Source organism: Epinephelus fuscoguttatus, linkage group LG19 (assembly GCF_011397635.1).
Source record: "Epinephelus fuscoguttatus linkage group LG19, E.fuscoguttatus.final_Chr_v1".
Taxonomy (NCBI): domain Eukaryota; kingdom Metazoa; phylum Chordata; class Actinopteri; order Perciformes; family Serranidae; genus Epinephelus; species Epinephelus fuscoguttatus.
Window position 1 is genome coordinate 14264332 of NC_064770.1, and position 25919 is coordinate 14290250.

General features: G+C 41.9%; 1 protein-coding gene across 4 annotated transcripts; it reads right to left on the minus strand.

Annotated features, from left to right (window-relative positions):
- Positions 1 to 225: 225 nt before the first annotated feature.
- On the minus strand, positions 226 to 24717 carry si:ch211-198m17.1 (uncharacterized). 4 transcript variants are annotated; one of them, XM_049561320.1, is made up of 14 exons: positions 24506 to 24717; positions 11907 to 12149; positions 7772 to 8332; positions 5789 to 5887; positions 5570 to 5679; positions 5420 to 5478; positions 5188 to 5321; positions 4932 to 5066; positions 4166 to 4208; positions 3921 to 3958; positions 3711 to 3798; positions 2167 to 2362; positions 1586 to 1618; positions 226 to 1224 (listed from the first exon to the last, which is right to left on the minus strand). In XM_049561320.1, the coding sequence occupies exons 1-14, from the start codon at positions 24555 to 24557 to the stop codon at positions 1099 to 1101; spliced, it is 1917 nt and encodes a 638-aa protein (XP_049417277.1). In that variant the 5' UTR covers positions 24558 to 24717; the 3' UTR covers positions 226 to 1098. The 4 variants fall into 4 exon arrangements, with proteins under 4 accessions (XP_049417277.1, XP_049417276.1, XP_049417274.1 ...); XM_049561319.1 differs by having other exon boundaries at positions 11895 to 12149; XM_049561317.1 differs by having other exon boundaries at positions 8742 to 12149.
- Positions 24718 to 25919: the final 1202 nt, after the last annotated feature.

Genomic DNA, 25919 nt, shown 5'->3' on the forward strand with positions numbered 1-25919 from the left:
ATGCTTCCTGCAACGGCTATCGCCAATGCAGAGGCATACCAACACTGCTATGGATGTTTAAAGACAGCCTTTGGTTTCCAGGTCCTCAAACACAACATAATGGTTAAGAAGATAATCTATTCAGATATGAATATGAGAAGAGTACCTTCTTACTCTAAACAGATTATGGGGCACTGAAGCCATTTAAGTACTTTTACATCCAGCAATGATTAAAAAGCAAGACTGTTGTATTTAAATTAATTTATTTCCATTGCATATATATATATATACACACACACACACATGCTCTGCCAAAAGATCTTCAATTATTTACAAAACCTTTACACACATAAAATAGTGCACTGTCTCAGACACACAAGGATAAATATATATGAGTTTTCAAAAAAAGAAATGTATACAAGTGATAATTGGCACATCCAGGAGACAGGCTTTATCACCAGCTTTACATGTTTCCTGTTTGTCAAACAGACAATTAAAACAGGCACATTCTGCAAGTGCAGCATCGACACATACAGAGCTCTCAGCTACGATATAAATCCCTTTAGAAAATATCCCAACCAGGGATCCAGCCCCTTTAGTCGTACAAGATTTATTCTTCTAAAAAATAATTATACCCATAAGAAAAATATCTATTAGCCCCTGAAAGCCCACATTCAGTTTACCTTTGGTTTCAGAGGAAAACTGGAGGTAAACTTAACACACACTTTAGTGCAATTAGCAACGTAAGAAGCTTCATTTTAAAAAGACTACGGGATGATTTCTTAAAAGAATTTAAAAAAGTCAGAAGTATCTTGTAAGACAGTAGAAGAATTACACTGAGCAGCAGGGACATCTACTGGTTATAATCAGCAACATTTACAGACATAATCTCACTTAAAAAAATGGTTAAATGTTCTTGCTCGTATGAGTGAATCTCTTTGGTGGCTGTTTCCCAGATTAAAAAAAAGTCCTTTGTTATTTGTCTTTAATCCAAGCCAGTTCAAAAAAGTATAAATAACCTGGTCCTGCTCAGGAAGTGTGCCTGTAGACCCAGAGTTTCTAATGTGTGTGGCTTATTTTTGATACCATGCTCTTCATTTCTACATGGGTTTCATGAGTTCAGCTCTTGTCGTCTCCTGGTAAGAAGTAGGGGTTCTCGTGGCCTTGGACCAGATAGGAGTAACGGGATGGATTTTTACCTTTGAAGGTGTTCATTCCTTCTGGGTTGAGATCGTATGATCCCGACTGAAATGTCAGTGGAAACAGTGAGCGTGTTAGTGCCTTTCAGATGTAGAGACTTCAAACATTCATACACGGACACTTTACAAAAGCCAAGCAAACATGCACAAGTAACCACAGTCACCAATGTGCAGTGAAAATGACTACTCCCCAAACTACCATCAGCACAGCCTCTTTGAATTGTCACTCACTACACTGACATATAGATAAAAGCACACGGTTTTACACATCAATCAGAGATTTCTCATGAAGCTTCCCATCAATCACCCTGGAAATCCTGCCACCTTAATTCCCCCTGTGGCCTGTCTAAATCATCAGCAGGGGGCACCGAGGCAAATCAGAATCTGAAAGCAAAGCCATGCCTTACCTTTTTCCATCCTTTCTGCTTCTGCTGAAACCCCTAAAGCAACATACTGGGAGTCAGGCAAAGCAGGGAGCGTGGGAGGGACCTATGTGCTAACACTATATATATATATATACAATCTGGATTATTGGCAAAAAGATACTGGTGTGCATATGTTTTAAAACATATCACCAAATCATTTAATGAGTCTGTGACATGATAGTCGGTGACCATGTGCCCAGTTAGCATGGATTTGTCGATTTGCAGGTTAAAAAACATCCAGGTGTCAAGGGTTATAACTAAGCTAAATTTGGTAGAAAAGCCTTTAAAAGACTGTGTTTCAGTGTATAGCACTAAAATGGCGTTCAAATAACAGTGATATGGAGCCTATATGTGCAAAAAGCTTTCACTTTTCAAACTAATTTGGCCAGATTTTAACCTACACTTAGATGTACTTTTAACTGATCGAATCCATGCTTGCTGGATGTGTTAAAAGGGTGAAGGCTGATAGGTGGATGATCAACGCTGTGCAAAACTGTGAGTGTGAGGATTAGTGGTGAGTAGTTCAGACAACAGAGACGACGGCGGAACGTGCGATAACTCACCGAGCCATTGGTTTGATGCTTTTTGTCCACCAGGACATGAGTGCTGCCCCCTTCTGTCATCTCTATGGGAGTAGCTGCATCAAAGTTAGTTGTGGCGCGGGGGATGGGGGTGATGCCAGTGGGCCAGGGCTGGCTCACGTCACCTGATGAGTACGGACTGCTGCTGTAGTCTGCCTTGCTCTTTGAGCATCCCCTCCTAATGTGCAGACAAAAGTAAGTAAATGTGCCTGAAAATGTTTGTTTTTATTTATTTCAGAGAGCTCCAGTGTTGTCCAAAACTTTAGCCAATCACTCATCAATACACCATCCTGTTGCCATAAATACTCACTAAAACACCAAATATGTGTTAGTCCACAGCTGAAATTAGGCCCTGACTCATTTCTTATTAACACCTGTTTGAGTAATATTTGCTAAAACCTACAATGCTCAGCTGTTTTAGGAATCATGAATCTTTAAAAGAAAGTCATTGTTGGTTTTTGGTCATTTCAGAGTATGTTCCTCTAACCTCATTAAGTATTAATTTGTCAGAGTGCATGTTAAAAGACTGAAACACTGGGTTGAACATGGTTGAGATTTTTAGACCTCTGGGTTACATGTAACAACCTCTTTAAAGGGTATCTGGGTATTTTTTCACCTGGACCCCTATCTTCCTATGTTTCTGTGTGTAAGAGTCTCATAGGAACAATTTTTAATTGGCCCAGTATTGAGGCGACTGCTGCAGCCGGCAGTGGCGAAACAACCAACAATTTACATTCATTAAAGCTCTTGTTTTTGCCATTGACAGGCTCAGCTTTTTATTGTGAGAGTCTGGCAATATTATAAAAAGGATCCTGACTGAGATGGACCTTTTTGTTTAAGCAGAGAGAGCCCAAAATCACTGTCACAAAATCCATTCAAATAAATATTAATTTCATTATTGTAAAATAAACATCACTTAAAGTCAAATGACACAAAATAAACCTCACAAAAGCCTTCTTGGTTTGTCTTTCCACTATTCCAACAATCACCAACTCTGGTTTGGTTGAAATAAACCCTTAATTCACCCAATTAAATGTGAAGGTATGCTGGCTCTATACATGCTAAAATGACATGTTTATTTAAATGGAGGCTGGTGGGTTTGGCAATGGCAATTTCGGGGTCGTTTCTGGTTACAAAAAAATGATCTTATTCTTTAACAAAATGGTCTCTGTATGAAGGGACATTTCTATAATGTTCTCAGACACTTTGAGTAATGATCTGAGCCGCTGCTGGCTGCAGGGGTCTCCTCCATACTGGACCAATTTCAAAAAAGGCTGCTAACATAAATCACTTAGACACGAAAACATGGAAAAACAGGGTCTCAGTTAAAAAAAATACCAAAATCACCCTTTGAAAGAATAAGTGATTAAAGTTGTTTTTCAGTGTAAGACTAGTCTGGACAACACACAATACAATACAATACTGAATATTTTACTTCAAAAATTCACTTTTCAACTAAAATTTTAAACTAATTTTATGTCTGTGGCAGAAAAAACATAGCCATGTGTTTTTCTTTATATTCTCACCAGCAGCAGTATATGAGCAAAGCCAGGACAATGATCAGAAGAATTCCTCCGAGTACACAGGAGATGACCACAACTGCCAGCAGAGCCGCTGTAAACACACACATGAAGACACATTTAGATTTTTATGGGTCAGCAGCCCGTAACTGTTCCTACTGCTGCTGCTGCTGCTGCTGCTGCATTTTTGCCTTTGAAAACAGTTTCATTACTCACAGTCATTGCAGTTGAAGCCAGCATATCCAAACGCACATCTGAAAAAAAAAAGCAAAGACCATTTAAACACAATAATATTTGTATATCAGGGCTGTAATGTAGCACATTAATGGAATTTAACACTGAATCCACAAGGGGGAGCTACCTACACATTAACATGTACCACACACACTGTGATAAACAGACACCACACACCTCCACATGATAAACTTCACCTATAAACAAAATTCGAAGTGTGTACTCACGGTTGACACGTGTCCCCCACTGCCTTCTGCCCGCTTGGACATGCTACAAAGAGAAACACACAATGTTTAGTACAAAGAGACACAAACATAACAAGCTACAGTTTCAGACTCAGTCACGGTAGATGGAGATGCACAGTCCGCCTGGTTGCACACACAAAGAAAACATGAGCACAATGAGAGCCTCTTTATACAGAGGCTGCACCATGACCATAACAAACAAGCCCATAGTTTCACATTGTGTATTTCCTGGGAGAGGAACTGTATGCAGCATTTGTCCAAAAGTCTTATTCTGTATTTGCTCTTCCTATAGCGGCGCAGAGAGAGACAGAGCTGTGATGCTTTCACATGTTTCCAGGGAAACAACCCCTGTTAAAAAGAAATAAATTCGAGAGATAAATGAAGTGAGAGTCAAGGGTCAGCGTGGAGAAAAGGCTACAGCTCTTGACCTTGTCTGTGAGTCTCGCTCCCTGTTGTTTCTCCCCCTCATTCTCACGCACAAGTATTTCACTGAGGATAAGAAGGTTTTGTTACAGTTTTCTTAACTGTAGGTCAGCTGGGCAACTTCACTTGAGCTTGTCTCAGAAGCTGTGGTTCGTCAGTTCATGAAGTGTGCACATGAGGCTTTATGATTTATGGTGCTATAGTAGCAGGACATTGTACACAATTTTTAACATAAAAGACAAAATAAACACTAGAGTATATCCTAGTCTGCTTGTTCAAATCTGTCTTAATAAGGGAGACAAATAAAGAATATTGTCGCTTATACCTTTGCAGCTGGTGTTTGAGTACAGGATGGAGATGTAGCCCTCTTTGCAGGAACACACAGCCCGGCCTTTTATATCTGTGCACATTGTGGTGGAGACATCACAGGGAAATGGCTCCTGTGCACACAGGTTTGTACCTACGACAGATGAGAAGTAAAACAGGTGTATGAGAAAACCCCTCTTCTTAAAATAATGTAGTTGTAGCTCATGCATGTCAGGTTCTCCTCCAAGATCAATCTGTGTACTAGCAGTACTTACTTGTAAACGTAGCATTAGCAAACAGTTCATTTGTTGAGGTGGCTATAGCCTTATTAATGGCCTGATCGACAGACTCTTGGGTGGAACTGGTGTTCTCAAAGATGTTATTTACAGTTGCTTGGACACTTCCTGGTCTAGAGAATTATAGAGAAGCACCAAAAATGGTTAAAAAATGTTTTAACCTATGGCATACTATGTTCCAGCAGTAGGAGAAATAAAAAAAAACACTCACTGAAGTTGCACAACATCAGATTGTTTATACCCCGGCTCATTCTTGAGGGCATCTCTGAGCTATGAAACAGAATACGCATGTCATTTAAGGACTGAGAGACAGGTGCATCGATTATTGAAATCCAAAATGCTTCTTCAGCTCACAACCTACCGCTGCTGAGATCTCCGCTGCTGTCTTCCGGAATATTTCTGAGGACCTGTCGCTCATTCCTTTTTCAAATTCCAAGGAGGTGATATGAAGCTGGCCGGGGAACACTTGGGCTATGTTAAGAGGAGGAGAGGAAATGATAAGTTTCAAGGCCATCACCCTGTTTTGACCTCTCTTATGGGAATTTGTCATCTGACAAGACATGACATGTTATGATCTTACCGCGTTCACATTGGCCATCCACCAGAAAGCTACCGGTGATACACTGGCAAGTACCATTAAGACAGACGCTTTCAAGAGGGCATGGGATGGCAGGGCACACTGATGAGAGATCGAAAAAAATGGATGCATTAAACAACTTGCCATCTGATTTTCTTTTATCTCATATTGAACAATTTATGTCCAACCTGTAATAACTGTTTTTTGCCACATGGGGGGAGTGGTAACAAGTTGAGAACAAGGCATTGACAGCATCACCTTTTGAGCTGATATAGCAAACTTGCCAACAATTATCATTCCTTTCAAGCCATGTCTCCAACCAGCTGATTAATGTAAGTCCAATATGCACCTTCCTTTATGCTCTGTTTTTGGTCACTACCAACTCCTGAGGGAATTATCTTGCCACTTAGCTCCTAAATGCTCCACTGTGTTCACCAGCCAGTTGCTAACTATGTCAGTCTGCCCTTTGGTGCTAAGCAGGTACAAACAAATCACCCCTTTTTTTGTATTGTGTACTTTTTAAAAAAGTAACCAGTTAACTCAATTACTTTAAAAATACTTCCAACATTACTCCCTGAGTAAAGTAACTCAATTACTTTAAAAGTACTTCCAACGTTACTCCCTGAGAAAAGTAACTCAAGTACTTTTAAAGTATTTTTGAGTATTCTACATTTCCTATTGGGCAATGGACCACAGGGCGCTAAGCCTACATTTTTTTGTCTCCAAAATTAAAGTTATGGACCACTTGCCCTTCACTGAGATCCAATTCTCCCATCACAGCCATCACTTTGACCAGTAGAAACACAGAACGATCTGCTGCCGTAGACAACTGTAGCTATGACAACAACACCCCAGCATTTTTAATATTTCCTCTAGGGATGTTACCACACAGAGTAAAAGGGGGAAATGATGGTGTGAAACAGCAGAGGCACTTTTTCAACCCGCTGAGTTAACTGTCATTAGCATCAAGCTAGCAAACAATGGTACATCCTCACAGTCGGACATACTCTCTTGGACATATTACTCACTACACCTGCAGAGGCTCCCAGCTTCATTTGAAACAAACTACATTATAGACGGTCCGTTATTTATTAATCCCTCTGTGTGTTTATATATTTACTTTTTATCCGCTCTGCTGTCCTTGTAAAGTTAACATATCGCACCGTCATTTCAAACTCAACACTTTCAAATTAAAAGCCCTTTATAACCTCGGCTGAGAGAATCCCTCCATTTTCTAAATAGGCTTTTATTCTGAAACATTTGTCAGAACTTCCTGTGGAAGATACAGTAGCTTGATAGTTTACTTATGGCGCTTCAAATGTAGCTCCTGCCATCTGCTGATGCTTTTAGGTGACTTCAACAACATGTCGGCTGGCACATGAACAGACACACTGACTCAAATAATAGTGAAAGTGATAAAAATAGGACAAGAATAACCCGATGACATCACACACGCCATGAAAGATGACCGGGGATAATTGGTGAGTACCAGCGTGTAGCGTGTACCAGGCAAGTCCTGAGTCTGAAATATGTCTGTCAGCGAGTCCTACTCCACCTATTTAGACTCCACTGCAGACAATGGCAGCATTTCTCGGACCACGTAGCAAGCCACAAGCTTGGTGGCTTCTTTCAGACTGATAGGTTTAACATTATCTCTGTTATCAGAACTAAACGACAGCCGTTGCTGTTTCAGAGCTGAAGGACCAGCGTTCTAAAAGTAACGGAAGTAACTGATGTCTTGTTTGAAAATGTACTTAAGTATTTGATTACTCAAACAGCAAACTAACGCGTTAGGTTACTCGTTACTGCAAAAAATAATCAAAGTACTCTAAAGTTACTTTGTAACGCGTTATACCCAACTCTGATTGTTCACCATTTTAGCACAAAAAACATGCAGGACCTTGTGTATGTAGGAAATCTGTTAAATTTTTCTAGTCAGTAGATGATACCATGCATCTGAAACTTGAACCTTTGAATGATACAAACCTATGGCTGGAGGGATGGGTGGGACTGCTGTGGTGGAGTTGGTGGTGATGTCTGTTGGTCGCAGGGTCGTAGCAGTAGCGATAGTGGTACCAGTAGTAATGGTGGTGGTGATGATGGGGGCTGGAGTGGTGGTAGTATTTTTGGTAGTGATATCTGTTGGTCGTATGGTGGTACCAGTAATGATGGTGGTGTTGGGGGCTGAAGTGGTGGTGGTAGCATTTTTGGTGGTGATGTCTGTTGGTCGCAGGGTGGTACCAGTGATGGTGGTACCAGTAGTGATGGTGGTGATGGGGGCTGGAGTGGTGGTAGTATTTTTGGTAGTGACGTCTGTTGGTCGTAGGGTTGTACCAGTAGTAATGGTAGTGCCAGTTGTGATGGTGGTGATGGGGGCTGGAGTGGTGGTAGCATTTTTGGTGGTGATGTCTGTTGGTCGCAGGGTGGTTCCAGTGATGGTGGTACCAGTAGAGATAGTAGTGGCGGAGGTTGGTGTGGTGGTGGATGAGGCTGTTGTAGTGCCATTAGCTGTTTCAGTTGAATGAGTCAAAGTGGTGTGGCCAGTAACTGTAACATAATTATATATACATATACATATATATATATATATATATATATATATATATATATAGATCAGTCCAAGGACATTGAAATAGAAACACAGCCAACATCAGTGTCTAATAGAGCTAGTCAGCAAATGTAAGCACACTAAACTAAGGTGGTGAGCCCTGGTAAACATGCCTTCTAAGCATCACCCTGTTAGCACTGTCATTGTGAAATTGTTAGTATGCTAATGTTAGTATTGACTGCAAAGGTTCAAACATTCGGAGACTTACTCCAAAAGACTGTATCTATCATCCCACTTGTAAAATGGCTTGATGCAGCACGGTCCTCACTAAATTCCTACTCACCTGCATGTTATAGTACATTAATCTGTATGAACACACATCAACACTCATCATGCTGTTAGTCCTACCTCCTGAGGTGGTTGTTGAGGGACTAGGGGTGGTGGAATTTCCAGTGGGGGATGCGGTGCTACTGCCTGGGGAGGTATTTGTAGGGAGTGAACTGGAGGTGGAGATGGAGGTAGGTGAAGAGGAAGGGGTTCCAGCTGTGAGTGTTGTGTGTGTGGTGACAGCAGAGGATAGGGGTGTGGTGGTGGATGCAGGAGTCTCAGGAGAGGGGTTAGTAGAGTTTGTTAGTGTAGTTGTAGTTAGAACAGCTGAAGTGGTTATTGTTGTGATGGTATCATTGACGGTGTGTGTGATTGGTGCACTTGTAGTTGTCTCATTGATGGTGTGTGTGATCGGTGCACCTGTAGTGGTCTCGTTGACGGTGTGTGTGATCGGTGCACTTGTAGTTGTCTCGTTGACGGTGTGTGTAATTGGTGCACTTGTAGTGGTCTCATTGGTGTGTGTGATCGGTGCACTCGTAGTTGTCTCGTTGATGGTGTGTGTGATCGGTGCACTTGTAGTTGTCTCATTGACGGTGTGTGTGATCGGTGCACTTGTAGTTGTCTCGTTGATGGTGTGTGTGATTGGTGCACTTGTAGTTGTCTGGTTGACGGTGTTTGTGGTTGGTGCACTTGTAGTTGTCTCGTTGTTGGTGTGTGTGATCGGTGCACTTGTAGTGGTCTCGTTGACGGTGTGTGTAATTGGTGCACTTGTAGTTGTCTCATTGATGGTGTTTGTGGTTGGTGCACTTGTAGTTGTCTCGTTGTTGGTGTGTGTGATCGGTGCACTTGTAGTTGTCTCGTTGACGGTGTGTGTAATTGGTGCACTTGTAGTTGTCTCGTTGACGGTGTGTGTAATTGGTGCACTTGTAGTTGTCTCATTGACGGTGTTTGTGATCGGTGCACTTGTAGTTGTCTCGTTGACGGTGTGTGTAATTGGTGCACTTGTAGTGGTATCATTGACGGTGTTTGTGATCGGTGCACTTGTAGTTGTCTCGTTGTTGGTGTGTGTGATCGGTGCACTCGTAGTGGTCTCGTTGACGGTGTGTGTGATTGGTGCACTTGTAGTTGTCTCGTTGTTGGTGTGTGTGATCGGTGCACTCGTAGTGGTCTCGTTGACGGTGTGTGTGATCGGTGCACTTGTAGTTGTCTCGTTGTTGGTGTGTGTGATCGGTGCACTCGTAGTGGTCTCGTTGACGGTGTGTGTGATTGGTGCACTTGTAGTTGTCTCGTTGTTGGTGTGTGTGATCGGTGCACTCGTAGTGGTCTCGTTGACGGTGTGTGTGATTGGTGCACTTGTAGTTGTCTCGTTGACGGTGTTTGTGATCGGTGCACTTGTAGTTGTCTCGTTGTTGGTGTGTGTGATTGGTGCACTTGTAGTTGTCTCGTTGACGGAGTTTGTGATCGGTGCACTTGTAGTTGTCTCGTTGTTGGTGTGTGTGATTGGTGCACTTGTAGTTGTCTCGTTGACGGTGTGTGTAATTGGTGCACTCGTAGTTGTCTCATTGACGGTGTGTGTGATTGGTGCACTCGTAGTTGTCTCGTTACTAGTGTGTGTTATCAGCGCGCTTGTAGTTGTCTCGTTGGTGTGTGTGATCGGTGCACTCGTAGTGGTCTCGTTGACGGTGTGTGTAATTGGTGCACTAGTAGTGGTCTCATTGACGGTGTTTGTGATGGGTGCACTTGTAGTTGTCTCGGTGTGTGTGATCGGTGCACTTGTAGTGGTCTCGTTGACGGTGTGTGTGATCGGTGCACTTGTAGTTGTCTCATTGACGGTGTGTGTGATCGGTGCACTCGTAGTTGTCTCGTTACTAGTGTGTGTTATCAGCGCACTTGTAGTTGTCTCGTTGACGGTGTTTGTGATGGGTGCACTTGTAGTTGTCTTGTTGGTGTGTGTGATCGCTGCACTCGTAGTGGTCTCGTTGACGGTGTGTGTGATCGGTGCACTTGTAGTTGTCTCATTGGCCGTGTTTGTGATGGGTGCACTTGTAGTTGTCTCGTTGGTGTGTGTGATCGCTGCACTCGTAGTGGTCTCGTTGACGGTGTGTGTGATCGGTGCACTCGTAGTTGTCATGTTGCTGGTGTGTGTGATCGGTGCACTTGTAGTGGTCTCGTTGACGGTGTGTGTGATTGGTGCATTTGTAGTTGTCTCGTTGTTAGTGTGTGTGATCGGTGCACTTGTAGTTGTCTCGTTGATGGTGTGTGTAATTGGTGCACTTGTAGTTGTCTCATTGACGGTGTGTGTGATCGCTGCACTCGTAGTGGTCTCGTTGACGGTGTGTGTGATCGGTGCACTTGTAGTTGTCTCATTGGCCGTGTTTGTGATGGGTGCACTTGTAGTTGTCTCATTGGCCGTGTTTGTGATGGGTGCACTTGTAGTTGTCTCGTTGGTGTGTGTGATCGCTGCACTCGTAGTGGTCTCGTTGACGGTGTGTGTGATCGGTGCACTCGTAGTTGTCATGTTGCTGGTGTGTGTGATCGGTGCACTTGTGGTGGTCTGGTTGACGGTGTTTGTGATCAGTGCACTTGTAGTTGTCTCATTGTTAGTGTGTGTGATCGGTGCACTTGTAGTTGTCTCGTTGATGGTGTGTGTAATTGGTGCACTCGTAGTTGTCTCATTGACGGTGTGTGTGATCGGTGCAATTGTAGTTGTCTCGTTGACAGTGTGTGTAATTGGTGCACTTGTAGTGGTCTCGTTGACGGTGTGTGTAATTGGTGCACTCGTAGTTGTCTCATTGACGGTGTGTGTGATCGGTGCACTTGTAGTTGTCTCGTTACTAGTGTGTGTGATTGGTGCACTTGTAGTGGTCTCATTGTTGGTGTGTGTGATCGGTGCACTTGTAGTTGTCTCGTTGACAGTGTGTGTAATCGGTGCACTCGTAGTGGTCTCGTTGACGGTGTGTGTTATCAGCGCACTCGTAGTTGTCTCGTTGCTGGTGTGTGTGATCGGTGCACTTGTAGTTGTTTCGTTGCTGGTATGTGTGATCGGTGCACTTGTAGTTGTCTCGTTGCTGGCGTGTGTGATCGGTGCATTTGTAGTGGTCTCGTTGCTGGTATGTGTGATCAGTGCACTCGTAGTTGTCTCGTTGACGGTGTGTGTAATTGGTGCACTTGTAGTTATGTCGCTGCTGGTGTGTGTGATTGGTGGAGTGTTATCTGGAACAGGTGTTGTTGTACTTGTATTCTCACTGGTGGTGTTGGGTTGGCTTGTCTCTGGGCTTGCAGTGGACAGCGGTGAACCTGTGGTTGGAGCTGATGGAGAGTCAGTTGGACTGCTGGTGGTGACGTTATTGTGCTCAGTAAAAGTGCTGATGACTGATAGGGTTGAAGTTGGTAAACTGCTGGTTGAGTAGCTGCTGCTTGAATTTGAGCTCGCAGTTACAGCAGGAGCTGTGGTGACATTTTGTGTTAGGGGATCCGTTGTAGTCATTCCTACAGTCAAAACAAAAGCAAGAAAAAAAATCAATGTGTGATACACAGCAATACTACCATTACTGAAGTCATGTTTGTGTCCAACAAATAACGGCAATTCCATTATTCACCTGGGTAGGTAACATACCGAATCTATGTAAGGGGATAATGTCCAACGAGGTGTCCATTATCAGGAATTAGTGGGTGACGGGGGGGACCAGAACAGCTGCCTCTGCTGAATCTAACAATTCCTAATTATGGACACCTCATCATCATGCTTGTAGCATGGTCACTTGCCAAAGTAAAAAAAAAAAAAAAAAAAAAGATTATCTATTTGTAAGGCAGCAATACTTGGGCAGCTCTGGAGTCCAAGACATATTTCCCTATGGGAACAATAAGGTATATTGTACCGTATCACATCGCATTATATCGGATCACATCGGATCATATCGTATCGTATTTATATGTTCATGCTTTTTACAATCAAAAGTTTTTCATGAGCTATTATTCAGTTTCTGTGGTAAAATCTGAGGGTTTGACTGACACCTAGAAACATCATAATGGAAACAATGGTCACTACTCCAGTAAATAAGACTCATAACTGAGCCAGAAAGCTAACATTATGCTAGCACAATTCAAAGTGAATTACACTGCGTACAGGTGAAAAAGTAACTACACTTTGACAGTAAGTTTAACAACAACACTAGCTAGCTGTACAGCCATGTACAGATAGGCTGAGTGTACTGTCAACTGAAGCCTGAAGTAGTGTGTTGAATCGCTTATGTGATATAAAGTATCATTAAGTTCAGAGGGGCAGTGTACTTCTTGCAGCTTGTATGTTACAGTCGCCCTCCTGTGTTGTTTACGGAATAAAGCACTGATGGACTGCACTTAGTGTTGTAAATAAACTGTAAACAAAGGCTTTGATTGCGTCCCTGTTGCTATGGTTACTCATAATAGACACAAGCTGATAATATCATGCAGCCAGCACATTCATTTAAAACACTGAGCAGACAGTTTCACCGGAAACCGCTTAGTAGGTGTCCTATATCAGGAATTAATGGACATCCTGCAGCCAATCAGAATCAAGTATAACACAGCTTACTCACTGCCTGCCGCTAATGAGAGTGGTGAGAGTGAACCAAAACATAAAGCTGAGGACCATATAACCAAAACCATCAGCTAAAGGATGCTAAAATACTCTGGTGAGCTGAGAGAAACTGCAGTAATCCTCTGTGGTTTCATCACTACGAGCGACCGTTAGTCATTTGATTCATTGTTATTATACAAATATTAATAGAAGGAGCTCTGAGCTGTATAGCATCCACATCACAGTTTATCAGCTTAATTGTTCATGCTAATTACTGGGGGAAAATAATGCCTTAATTAGCAAATATTTCCATGTCAATGCGCTTGTATTCACATGCTCACATTCACAGCAAATAGGAGCTCTGAATATTAACTCAGTGTGCAGAATATAATTAGATCATGTGCTTTTTACAGGAAGCTGCTTGTTTAAGTGTGGCGTATCTGTAATAATATATATTTCACCAAAATGTGTCTATAAACAGACTGATGCCAACACTGAACATAAGGCCATGTACACTGTCCACTACATTAAGAGGAAAAAAAGGTATGATTATTATCAAGTAAGATATTGCTGCTGTCTGACTTTCGTTTTCAAGATGACAACTTTTCAGACCTCATCATGAGATGTTCCAAAAATCGCAGGAGTTAAAGCTGTACTCAGAGGTTGTGTCTTGAATAAACATTAACAGCAAGTATGTAAAGAGTTGACAAAAGCTGTGACTCAGCAGATAAGAAGTACCGCAAGTGACGGCTGTTTACAACACCAAGATGTGTCAGTCACAAGTGCCACCCGCTTCATTTGGCCGTCTTAAAAGAAAGAGCTGCGTTCTGTTTGTTCAGAGTGCTGTCGTGACGCCTGTTCCCGTTTAGCCTGCTCCCACTCTTCACTTTATGTCCAGGGGGGACCAGAGGAGCCAGAGGGCAGCTTGAGGAGCGGTACAAACACTAGGAGGTCTTTGATAATGGCTTAGCCCGTTTACCTCGTCTCCTCATCTGTATGCGTTGAATGATTACATTCAAAGCTCCTTCTCAGCAGCCACAGAGGGAACATATTACTGACGGGTGGACGCCTTGCACAAACAGTTTTCTCCAGTAAGTCATCTCAAAAGCACAAGGAAATAGCAAGAAAACCAAGACTAATATCAGATCCTGGGCGTGATCTGATTATTTTCTGTGCCCTGCGTGACCTAATGTCTTTATTGCTTGGTAACCAAAACTCATTTAGTGATGAAAAACCACAGGCTCCTTTCACCCTGTGACAAGAAGCTTGTATGAGTATGATGAGCTTGATGTGTACACACACACGCCCTTACCCACCTTCAAAAATTTGTATTCAGGGAGTGGAATAAGGCATTAAGCAATCGACGATGATAGATGAGGAAGTGATGGAAGGTGGGAAAGACATATGTACCCTCAGGTGACGTTTTAATGGTCATAAAGTAAAGGAGTGGCAGAGTAAAGCATCTATATATGAAGTGGCATGGCGTGAGATCATTGCTGTAAAACACACATGTATCAATTTGTGAGTGGCTCGTCTCGTCAAGACTTAAGGGCAATGGACTAATCTTATTGTAGGACCAGAGATCAAGATTAATGAAAAACCTCTTAAATCCAGTCTTAGATCCAGTCGACCCTGCCTTGATTATCCCTGTGTTACATTTTAGTAGAGTATCAGTTGCATGCTTTTGTGTATCCATGAACAACTGAGTTGAAGGTTAAGCATTTCACCTCATTCCTACATACCTTACATTCTATTAAATCTCAAAGGCAAACCTTTTATCTAATTGTATCATCACATTTTAACCGTTTTTCAGATGCCTGTTGCTTAATTGCAGCTCCTACATGTGTGTGACCTGCTCTACTACAGAATCTGGGCGCCATGCCAGTGTCAGAGCCGGCAGGTAGATCTGTGAGCTGAAGAAAACGCAGAAATCTAGTTTTTAACACACACTATCAATCAACCCTGAGACAGCTGTTCAGAAGTAAAAGAGCACCATTTCCTCTGATGGTGCGTAGACTCATAAACTCTGTCAGGGAGCCTTATCAGCTCTGTGTGTGCCTGTGGAGAAACCACTTTCTTATCAACATCTCCACGTTATTGACAGAATGGAAAGTTTTCAGCGGAACAGTCTCTCTCTGTGTCTTGACTAATGATACCCTAAATCTAATCTTAATTAATTAATTAGACTGAGATAGAGAAAGAGATATATATTCGACAAATACCTGTGGAAGGCCTTATTACTGAATAAAACTACACTTCTATGACAAAACTATTGCCATAATATGAGGAGATATCGGACTCGATTACCTCTGCCAAGATATGTTATGTTATGTGATATTTTTTAGGATGTTTGTCTGTTTCTCAGCAGGGTTACGGAAAAACTACTGGCCAGATTTGATTTGGGTGTGGCATGGGCCAAAGAACAACCGCAGACTTTATTAAGTAATGGCATTAGCCACCGTGACATTACCCATTGGTTTGTGGACCTTGAGTTTGGCAATTTCTGAAGCCAGAAGTGACCATATTTGGATGAGAGGGCGGAGCTGTGGAGGGGCAAGGGGTGGATCAGACTTAGAACTCAAGGACCATAGTGAGAGCCTACCAATCTAAGGGATACTTTGCCTATTTTCAAACAGGTCTGTGTGGGAGCTGGCGGCACAGGGGGCGCCTTAGTACCTTTCATCTCACACGGTCCCCACACCGCAGTGAAAACAGACTCAGCAAAGTGTCCCTTTAATTACACATAACTTAAAGCCTTAACTAAAATTAAATGCTATATATAAAAAAAATAATTTTCCGCCTATATTGTTGTCATGAATGTTTTATAATGTTAGTTTTAGAGACCTAAACATGTTTATTTCTGCTGTTACGTTGGGCATTTTAACACAAAGAGCTTTGCCTCAAGTGGCCATTCAAGGAACTGCAGTTTTTGGCACCTCTGCACTGGCTTAATTTTTCAGCCCCAGAGGTTGCCATGTGGATAAAGCCCATTAAATTTTGGTGTGGATCCAAATTTACAGGGCGGATTTGTTAAGTATTTTTGGCTTTCATTAACACTACAAGATAGGGCATTGGGCCTTGGCAGAGGTCTGAGCTCTTCGAGTGCCCTTCTAGTTAGTAAATGTTGAGAATGCTTACATGCTAAGATGTTTAACATGGTAAACATAATACCTGCTTAATGTTAGCATTGTCTTACATCCGCTAACATGGATAAAGTGTTTTGCTTGCTAGCAAGCTAACGCTCAAAGAGTAAGCTACTTATAAGACTGCAAGTAACTGATAAAAGCTCTTTATTCTCTTTCATTCAATTGAATTTCTGCTCATTTAATGTGAAGCAAATAATCCAAAAACTATTCTGAGATTGTTCAATGTTAAACTAGTGAACAAAAATTGTTGCTAGTGATGTTTCGAATAAGGGCACAGAGATGCTAAGTCCCTCCCCTTTCAATGGACCACTATAGGGCTTTATTTTGGAAAAAATTCTATGGTTAGACACTATGGAGACATTTTTTAATTCAGTTTGATGGTGCCATAAATGACACGTGATATTTGTCAATGTAAAAAATAATTTTGCAAGTCAAGAAAGTTGCACTTGGTTGCAAAACTGCTGATGTATGACTGCGACTTTCTTGACTTGTGTAATTCATGGCACAATTCAAACCAGACAATAAAAAGATTTGTCTCATATCATTGACAACTGCGCATATGTTTTTGCAAAATAAAGTCCGATGGGGGACACCAGAGGAAATACACTACAACCCTGATTTGGTTACCTAAGGCTGTTACATTGATCCTCTATGTTGTAAGTGTTAAATTAATGCCAGATGTAGTAAATACCTTGGAAGCAGTGACAAATTATGAAATCCACAGGTGTGATTTATATGCCCTCTTTAAAGATCCAAATCATTACACTATTGTAATCCTTATCACCTTCTACGCGTACAGAAGAGACCATGACAATCAGAGAGCATCGGAGGGGAAGAAAGGCTTTTGTTTGGAGTCTCATCTGTCAGTACTGCCAGTGGAAAACAATACCACTGGGTTTTGTGGCGTGATGACATTTGTGGAGTTCCCCAGATTCTTGTGATGCATCTAGTGAAATTTTTGATATGAGATTAGCAGTACAATCTCATTTAAGTCTACATTACCACAGTACACTGACCTTAAAGGCTAATGGTGTTCCATGTAGCCTTGATACGCAATGATGACGGTGTGATTATGGTCTGATGTTGCTATTGGAAGGAGGCTGAGACCTTGAAAATGATACCATCTTAAACAAAGACTCTTGATGTGGTGAGGCATTACTGATATCTACCTACAAGTCATAAATAAAACAGATACAGATACCACAAGAATGTTATGGTCTCATCATAAAAACTCTATTTATAGACACGGGGGAAGTGATGGACAAAAGGGAAATTGTCACAATAAAGAAGATGAGTGCACATGGCTTAACAAGAACAAACTGCTTCTTCCGCTGTCATTTTCACACTGATGATAGCTTCCACCATGAAAGTTCAGTATTGCTTCTCCATTTCCACTTACATGTAAATGTCAGCAATAAATAAGTGCATGGACACATCTGCGATAAGTTTCACAAAGAATCCATGACGCCTTAGTCAAAGACTGATACCACAATAGCTGCAACAGTGTGTGTTTAAACTTCTCCCACTTCACCACAGACCGCAGCATTTCTTCAACTACATGTTAGCAGCCCAACCCTTTTGTTTTTGGGACTTAAACAAGACTGCCAGTGATTTTTTTACGCCTCCTATGATGTTGAAGTTACCCATACTGGAAACATTTATGAAACCCACATGAGACAATGTAAACCAGCAGTCAGTTAGCGTAATACACTTGAAACAGTGGAGCAATTAAGAGACCACTCTGCGTTGCACATGGAGCCGAGAGCCTTGTCTCTAAGGATTTAACCTACAGCCGGATAATCCCCTGCAGACACAAAAGGGATGACTGGGTCAGGCTGGGTGACAACTGGGTCTAAGGTCGGCCTGCAAGCACATATTCGGGAGGATGTGGATAAGAAGGTCCGGGTCTACCCACTGAGTCCTTCGGTCCAACCTGCTGCTTGGTTTGACAAAGTAAGTATAACTGTAGCTGAAGCCTCTTAAAAGCTGCCACGCCTCTCCACGTCTATCTTTCTTGACATTGAAATCAAACAAGTGCACTGTTGCCAAGGAGATGTTTGCTTCCAGCTGTCAAAGCTTCGCCTCACTTCAAACCACGAACAGTAACAGGAGCAGAGAGAGACAGACGTTAGTGTTGATGCTTCTGTTTCAGCGCTGCGCTGCACTTCAGGGGATTTTCTATTCAGGCAAGACAATAGAACTCCTGTGAAGTAACTGCTCACAAACTGAATGTCAGATCCAGTTCCCCTAACACATGCCCTGAACTTCCTGTCCACGCCACCACTCCTCAAGAATAAATCTGTATTAATTACACACCACAAGGAATCCTGAGCAGTCCAGACAGCTGCAAACAAACATTCCCCTGGTTTCTCAATGTTGGGCCATAAAATATTTCCAATTTTTTCAGGATTAAAGGGAAAGTGCGTTCCTCAAATAATTCTTTATCGCATCCAGCAGCACTGCAAGACGGACCTGATTAAAGAATGCACACAGAGCAGGAGATGAACTGACAGGTTTTGACCCAACAGTCAGGAAGAGCCTGAAGCCACAAGACAGCATCTCATTAGGACACAGAGGACTCATATGGAGAGCTGACCTATAGTGTGTGTGTGTGTGTGTGTGTGTGTGTGTGTTTCAGAAATCATGCAGTATGACATCTGAAACAAGCTGATTAAAGACAAAAATGCTGGAGGCATACTGGACTACAGCTCACAGCTAATTACTGGTCACACTTTTGGTCCCCTTTGCCAGCTAATGAGAGTCACCTTGTCTTACACACTGCTTTATGAGCTCCTGGTATTTAAAGGTGCCCATCCCTGTGTTACAAAAATCTTATGATACACCAACAGATACACACAGGTCAGGTCACAGGTTTCCTTGAGGGAAAAGCAGGCCTGAGGGCTGCCACATCAAAGAGACACAGCCGGGTCAGCAGGGGCGACCTCACAAGACTGAGAGGAAGCTTTTAGTTTCATCAACCAACAGTCTGTCATCCTGCTGAGCGTCTCATGTCAACAGTCCTGATCAGAGGATACACTATTGCCTTGTACACTGGAGTTGAATGCCTGGGCAATATGGCTTGAGTCAATATCCAATGTAAGTGAAAACGGTCAATTTGAATATGTACACTCAGTTAGAGCTAAAAAGACTACTTCCTTGATCACTGATTATTGTTTAAGCCATCTGTCAAGCATGAAACATCAGTTCCTGGTTGAAATAAAAACCAACCAACAAGTGCTGTGGGAGTACTCAAGTAGCCAATCAGTACACAGGCAGGACTAACGCTGTTGTCAAGCTGTTGTCAAGCATTGTCAAGCAGTGCACCAGAACCAAAGAGCAGTAATAACAGCAATGGCAAGTGCTATAGACAAGATAGACTTGGCTCGGCTCCACTCCACTCTTAAAACCCCAGCGAAAGCAGTATGCTGGCATGACGATGCATCAGTGTGGTCTTAAAATGTAGTTCGATTCAGGCAAAAACGTGGGTTGCAAGTGATTGGTTAGGGGGAAATCAAATCCCCCTCCCCCATGGAAACTGGTTAGAGTGGACACAATGTCAGACTGAAGAAGGAAATTGAGTGTAAGGAGTTGACAGCACTGTCTGAAATCAGGCCAGTTCCGGCTCCTAAATTGGTATGATTTGTTGACTTTCTTTATCTCATGTGATAATAAATTGAATATCTTTAAGTTGGTTGGACAAAACAAGAGATTAGATTATGACACCTTGGGTTTTAGGATGGTGCTGCCCATTATAGAGAATATGGAGGTAAGTCACGCTGTGTGGGATGGGGACACCACCTTGAAAGGTACGTGCTCTATGATCTCTGTTACCAAAGTGTATGCACTCATTTAAAAAACAAGATAGTTTACAATGTTGGGTATGTGAGTGGAGGTAGTGCAATGGGGACTGAAATCCAGCCTTGGGCTACCATATTGTTTTTGGAGGTGCATTGCACTCACTGAATAAATAAAAATATCAACACATTATTTTGTAATTACGAGATCGATATGTTGTACTACAGTAAGGCCTTTCGCTGATACCGTAATAACGTTAACGTTAACTGATTTTTAAAGTGAGTTCACTGAGAAACACAAGGACGGTACTTTTGGTCAACGTTTTTCAGAATAAAAGCATTATTACGGAAGCTCATTAAGATAAGTCGTAATTACGATATCTCGTAATTACAAGAAAATGTGTTGGTTCTTTCTTCTTTTTTTCTATTTAGTGAATGCAATATGCTTCCATAGGATGCTGCCCCCCTCCACAATATTTGGATAAACTTACGTACCTACAATTAAAGGCCTGAGGTAAAAAGAAAAGGAAACAAGGGGAGGTCTTATAACCAATAATCAAAGCCAGCTGTTATGTGTCTAAAGATTTATTTTCTTTTTTTTTTTTAAAGATTTTTTTTTTTTGGGCTTTTTGCCTTTAATGTACAGGATAGAGTGAAATGGGGCGAGTGAGAGAGAGAGAGAGAGAGAGAGAGAGAGAGAGCGGGGGTTGACATGCAGCAACAAATGGTTGCAAGCCAGAGTCGAACCTGTGACCACTGCAGCGAGGCATCGCCTCTGTACATGGGTCACCGGCACTATCCGCTACTGACGCCACATAAAGATTTATTTTCTTACTGAATTTACTCATTTCTGTCACATTCTCTGACTATGTTTGCGGTTTTTGTGAATCTAAAGAGTTTTTTTTATATGGTTCTGTAATGTCTTTCTGATATTCCATGACGTTTCCTAAAAAGAACTTTGTAATTTGGTACTACTTACAGAGAAAACAGATACAAAGTTCTGTTGTTTCAGTTATTTTGTTAGATTTTATAGTAGTTTATAAGCAGTTTTCTAGGGGATTTCCCTGCAAAGAACTGCTCTATTTAAACCCAAGTAAACATTTATTCATTATTCATGTAGTATAGGAAACAATATTTTAATTTTGGTTGAAAAATGTCACGTTTTTGCATGTTCAGCTCACATGCTAAAGATTAAGTGTACCAATTAAAACACTTTCTCTATTTGCCCTATAATTAGCTAGAGGTCATTTAGGGGTAATGCCATAAAACATTATCAGGATTTCATTTAGGAAATTATTAATATTAAATGTTAGGTGTAACTCCTTTATTAGATCAGCACATCTGTGAGTGAGATAACCGGATCTATTAATACTAGTCTATTAATAATAGTGTGTATCATTAACAGATGAGTAATAAAGGTGACTGAGCAAAATAAAAGCCCCATACTCTTTGTCCTGCTAAGACTTTGCTGTCTCTCTCCCCCCTCCCATCTGGACAAACTTCATCTTGGCCGTCAGCTCTTCCTGTTGCTGACGAGATAGACTCGATGCCTGACACACACATGTGCAGGCAAAGCTCAGCATTGGGAAGAAAGTCCCGGCTGTTTCACAATTACGAGGACACACAGAGCAGCACAGCAGGCAAATTTAAAGAAGCAGAGCAGATATGTCTCCGTCTCTATTTATGGCGGCTGATGATGTCATACTTCTGTTGGCCTTTCATCAGACGGTCAACAATTTAAGCGGAGTCCTCAGCAGGATGAGACAGACTGAAATGAGCTCCCTGTATCTGAGCAAACAGAGCTCTTGCACTCTAGCTCGGACGTAACAGATGGCTCCCTGGAGCAGGGCTCACTCGCAGGGCCTCTGCACATATCATATCCAATTAAAGCTCCGCCAGCACATGCTTTCCAATTACAGAGTGAGATTTACTGCCCCGGAGCAGGTCTAATCCAACAGGATGCAGCAGGGACGCAGCAACAGAGGGAGAAAAGCCAGGGAAGAAACTGCAACAAGTGTGCATGACAAGTAGATGTATAGCATATACATGCTTGAATTTAGGAGTACAGCCAAAGAGGAAGATGAACTCAGTTATCAATATTCACTGGAAACAAAGAAAAGAGGAACTCAGTGATGCAAAAACATCACTGGTGTTCACTGAAACTCAGTTTGTTTTGTAATTCTCATACTGATAACACTGAAGAACTAAACATTAAGGGGTTGATAATGTGTGTGAGCTGCAAGGATCACTCCATTAGTGACAGAAATTTTATCTTAAACTATTTTTCCGGCTTTTCAAGTGTGACGATTTTAAGTTTTTTTTAATGTCACATGGCAGTAAAATTGAATATCTTATGGTTTTAGACTGTCAGTCAGACAAAACAAGCAAACTAAAGACACGATTATGGTCTCAGACACATGCCAGCGATTAATCAAGGAAAAATACTCAGATAAATGTATAGATAAATAGTTGTTAGTTGCAGCCTTACATGAGTCTGCGACCTTTCACGTTCCTTCAACAGGCCGTTAACTCCTGAGCAGACCTTGGATGCTCTAATAATGACCTAATGATAACTAAACAGCAAAACATGACACACGATACGCTGCATGAGGTCTGAGAGAGAAACCAGTAGCAGAGAGAGAAGACAGGAAGGCATTAAACGCGCTCTGCGCCTTTCACTGGAAAATTTCTTCCAGAGGACACGAGAAAATGTGGCGCCAGACTCAGAGGAGGAGGATCGTGACCCTCAGGAGGTCTTTTTTCATCTGGACCTCTTAACTGCCACTTCAGACGCACTCAGTCAAACTGCCCCAAACTGGAGCCTCCATCATCTCCCCCAGACTCTGTGTTTCTATACAAAGAGGCACATGACGGGAGCGGAACCACACAAACGGCCTGCAGGCGTGCAGCGAGGCTCCAGCACATGACAGAGACTGAATCTAAGTCTTCATACATGGAACCGAAAAGCACAGAGATGCACTTCAGAGTGGTCCAAAATGATACAAAAGGGTGACCAATGGATTTAACTGTAGCTAAGCTTAGCGAGTCTGTACAGTGGAGAGCTTATCAGAATTCCTCAGGGCAGCTTCACCACGCTGTCGAGGGGGTCCGCGTATGCACACACAGAGTAAACTTTGTGTGAGGAGTGTGCTGCGCTTCAGGGAGCCGGCTGTTGTTTGACCGATGCCTCCTCGCTGGTATCTGTCCACCCCCAGAGAGCTTTGAGTCACAGTGATGGAGCAGTGAGTCAGAGTTTAAGACGACTTGGGGGGGAAAACCCCATGAATGTGTAGAAAGAAGAAGAAACTTAGACAAAATGTGAGGCAAATGCTCCTGCATTTAAAGCAAAAGCTAAAAAGTATTCAGCTAGATAGTCCTCCCTAACAGAAAGTAGATATCTTAACAGGATTTTTATGGGTTACTGATTAATTCAATGATACTACCTCACACTACTGTCTTTAATTAGATGTCTTGGAAACTTTTAACCCTGTCTGCTTGCTGGAAAAAACATGACGATGATGACAATGATCATAAGTCCAGATGGTTTATCACTCTATACCTGACAAAAGTCTGATATGGTGTATTTTTATTTTTATAAAAATACCGTTCATTAGTTTGTGTGCATTTAATAAACTGTAACCTACCTGTAAATGACTTTCTATCACTAACTAACCTACATAATAATAGCTAATAAACATGCTTTGAACACATACATACATTTATAATGTAATGTATGCTAGAGGGAGATTCTTACAAGTGAAGAAAGTTATATAAAAATATTTTCTAATAATCATGGACCATGATTCAAGACGTCACCTTAAACTTAGAAGAGGCCAAAAATGCTTTCCATGTACATGAGAAATGTCCTTTTCTACTGAGACTGCCCGATTTTTACATAAACTACATAAAATAATCTTATAAACTGGCATGAATATTACAGCTTAAACGACCCAACAGCATTAAGGTGGTGACAGTTAACCCCAGCTTGACCAGCTACAACAAAACTGTGACTTGCACACTAAAGAATCAGCAGTAATATTCAATTAATATATTAAAAAAGCAAATAATATACTCAAAGGGGCGTTTTTTCCTGCATAATGAACACTTGTAATACTTACTTTTGCTGGAAAACACTAACAGTTTAACTGCATGACGTTTACCATCATTGAATATTTTATATTTCAAGCAAAGGACCACTGAATATTTTTTATTTTTATGTGGTGACTACGGTTATACCAGTAATAATAAAAAAAAATATGAAAATGTATTTTCAGGCTTCAACTCCGACTCAGTTAACTTAGGCTTCAAACACTTCTCTATTCTAGTGTGGAGGTAAACTTTACTCACCTTTGCTGACAGCGCTGAGGAGAAACACGACAGGCAGATATCTGACAAACATGTTTAAAGTCTTTAGTTGTAAACGGCTCGGCTCAGGAGGACCAGTGAGTTCAGAGGCACCGTGTCCTCTCGGTGTAACGGTGAATGTAACGGTGCTGTACAGACGCTGTTTCCTCCGGGCTGTACTCTCTGCCTGCTACAGGTGGCTCAGACTGAGAGCTGCAGTCTCCGACAGCATTAAAAGCTTTAGTCCCTCCTCTGATTGGTCGGCTCTGCTGTCACTCATCATTACATTACTGGATCTGTACGGCTCTGGACCCACCCACAAACCCCTAAACCTGAACCTTGCATCATCAATATCACAGAAGTAGGCTAAACTAGGCCTACTGTACAAGAAAGGTGTATTTATAGCTGATTGTTTACACACTGAGTGAACAAAGTGCTTTGCTCAAGGAAAACTGGGCAGGGATAGCAACTGATGTCACATGGCAAACACATTCATGAAGCCATTTTAAAATGCTTTAAAAAGACAAATATGACTTGATATCATGACTGTTAGGATTTTATGGTTGTTAGGGTAATATCAAACAAGACTAGGAGTCGACAGCTATACAAAAACCACCACTGTGGGGCTATACATTGGCACTGTAGCTTTGAGCTAAATGCTAAGGTCAACATGCTGACACAAAAGCCAGGTCTCCATTCAAATGTAGAATAAAATTTAATTGATTTTTTTTATGCATATGTGCATACCCATCAAGCGGGAACCTCTGTTGCTAAAAAAAAAGATGATACCAACATGGAGGTGCCAAAAACTGCAGTTCCTCAAATGGCCACTTGAGGCTGGCATCAAAAGCAGGTCAATCCCCATAGACCCCGATGTTAAAATGCACAACTTTACAGCAGAAATAAACATGTTTAAAGCCTGGTTTTAAAAAAAACGGTTTTGGTCTCTGGCTAATTTCAACATCGAAGACAACTTTTTGTCCCAGCTTTCAAGAGCACAGTGGAAGGTTGCATCTGAGGTTGTTGAGCAACCTTAACAAGCACTGTACCATAGCCCATTTACCTGAAATCCTGATCTTCTTCCTGGCGCTGTCTGTAAGTGTGTGGGCATATTGTCTGTGGGACAGATGTAAAGCTCTGGCAGCTCTGCACCAAAATAATCAACTTCTCCATATTTATCACAGACTGATATTTCCGGAAGAAGGGAACGATATCTGTCGGCTGTAATTGGTTGGTCCTTGTTACGTGATATGTAGTGTGCCGCTGCATTTTTAAGTTGAACTTGTTTTATCTCGGGGCACAGCCGCCTGAAAAATAGGCGCTCCGGAACGCATGTGCGCCGCTTTGGCATCACTCTGGCATTTCAGTGCACCTGCCGTGCATCTACATTGAAAACAATGACTTTGAGGTTGCAAAA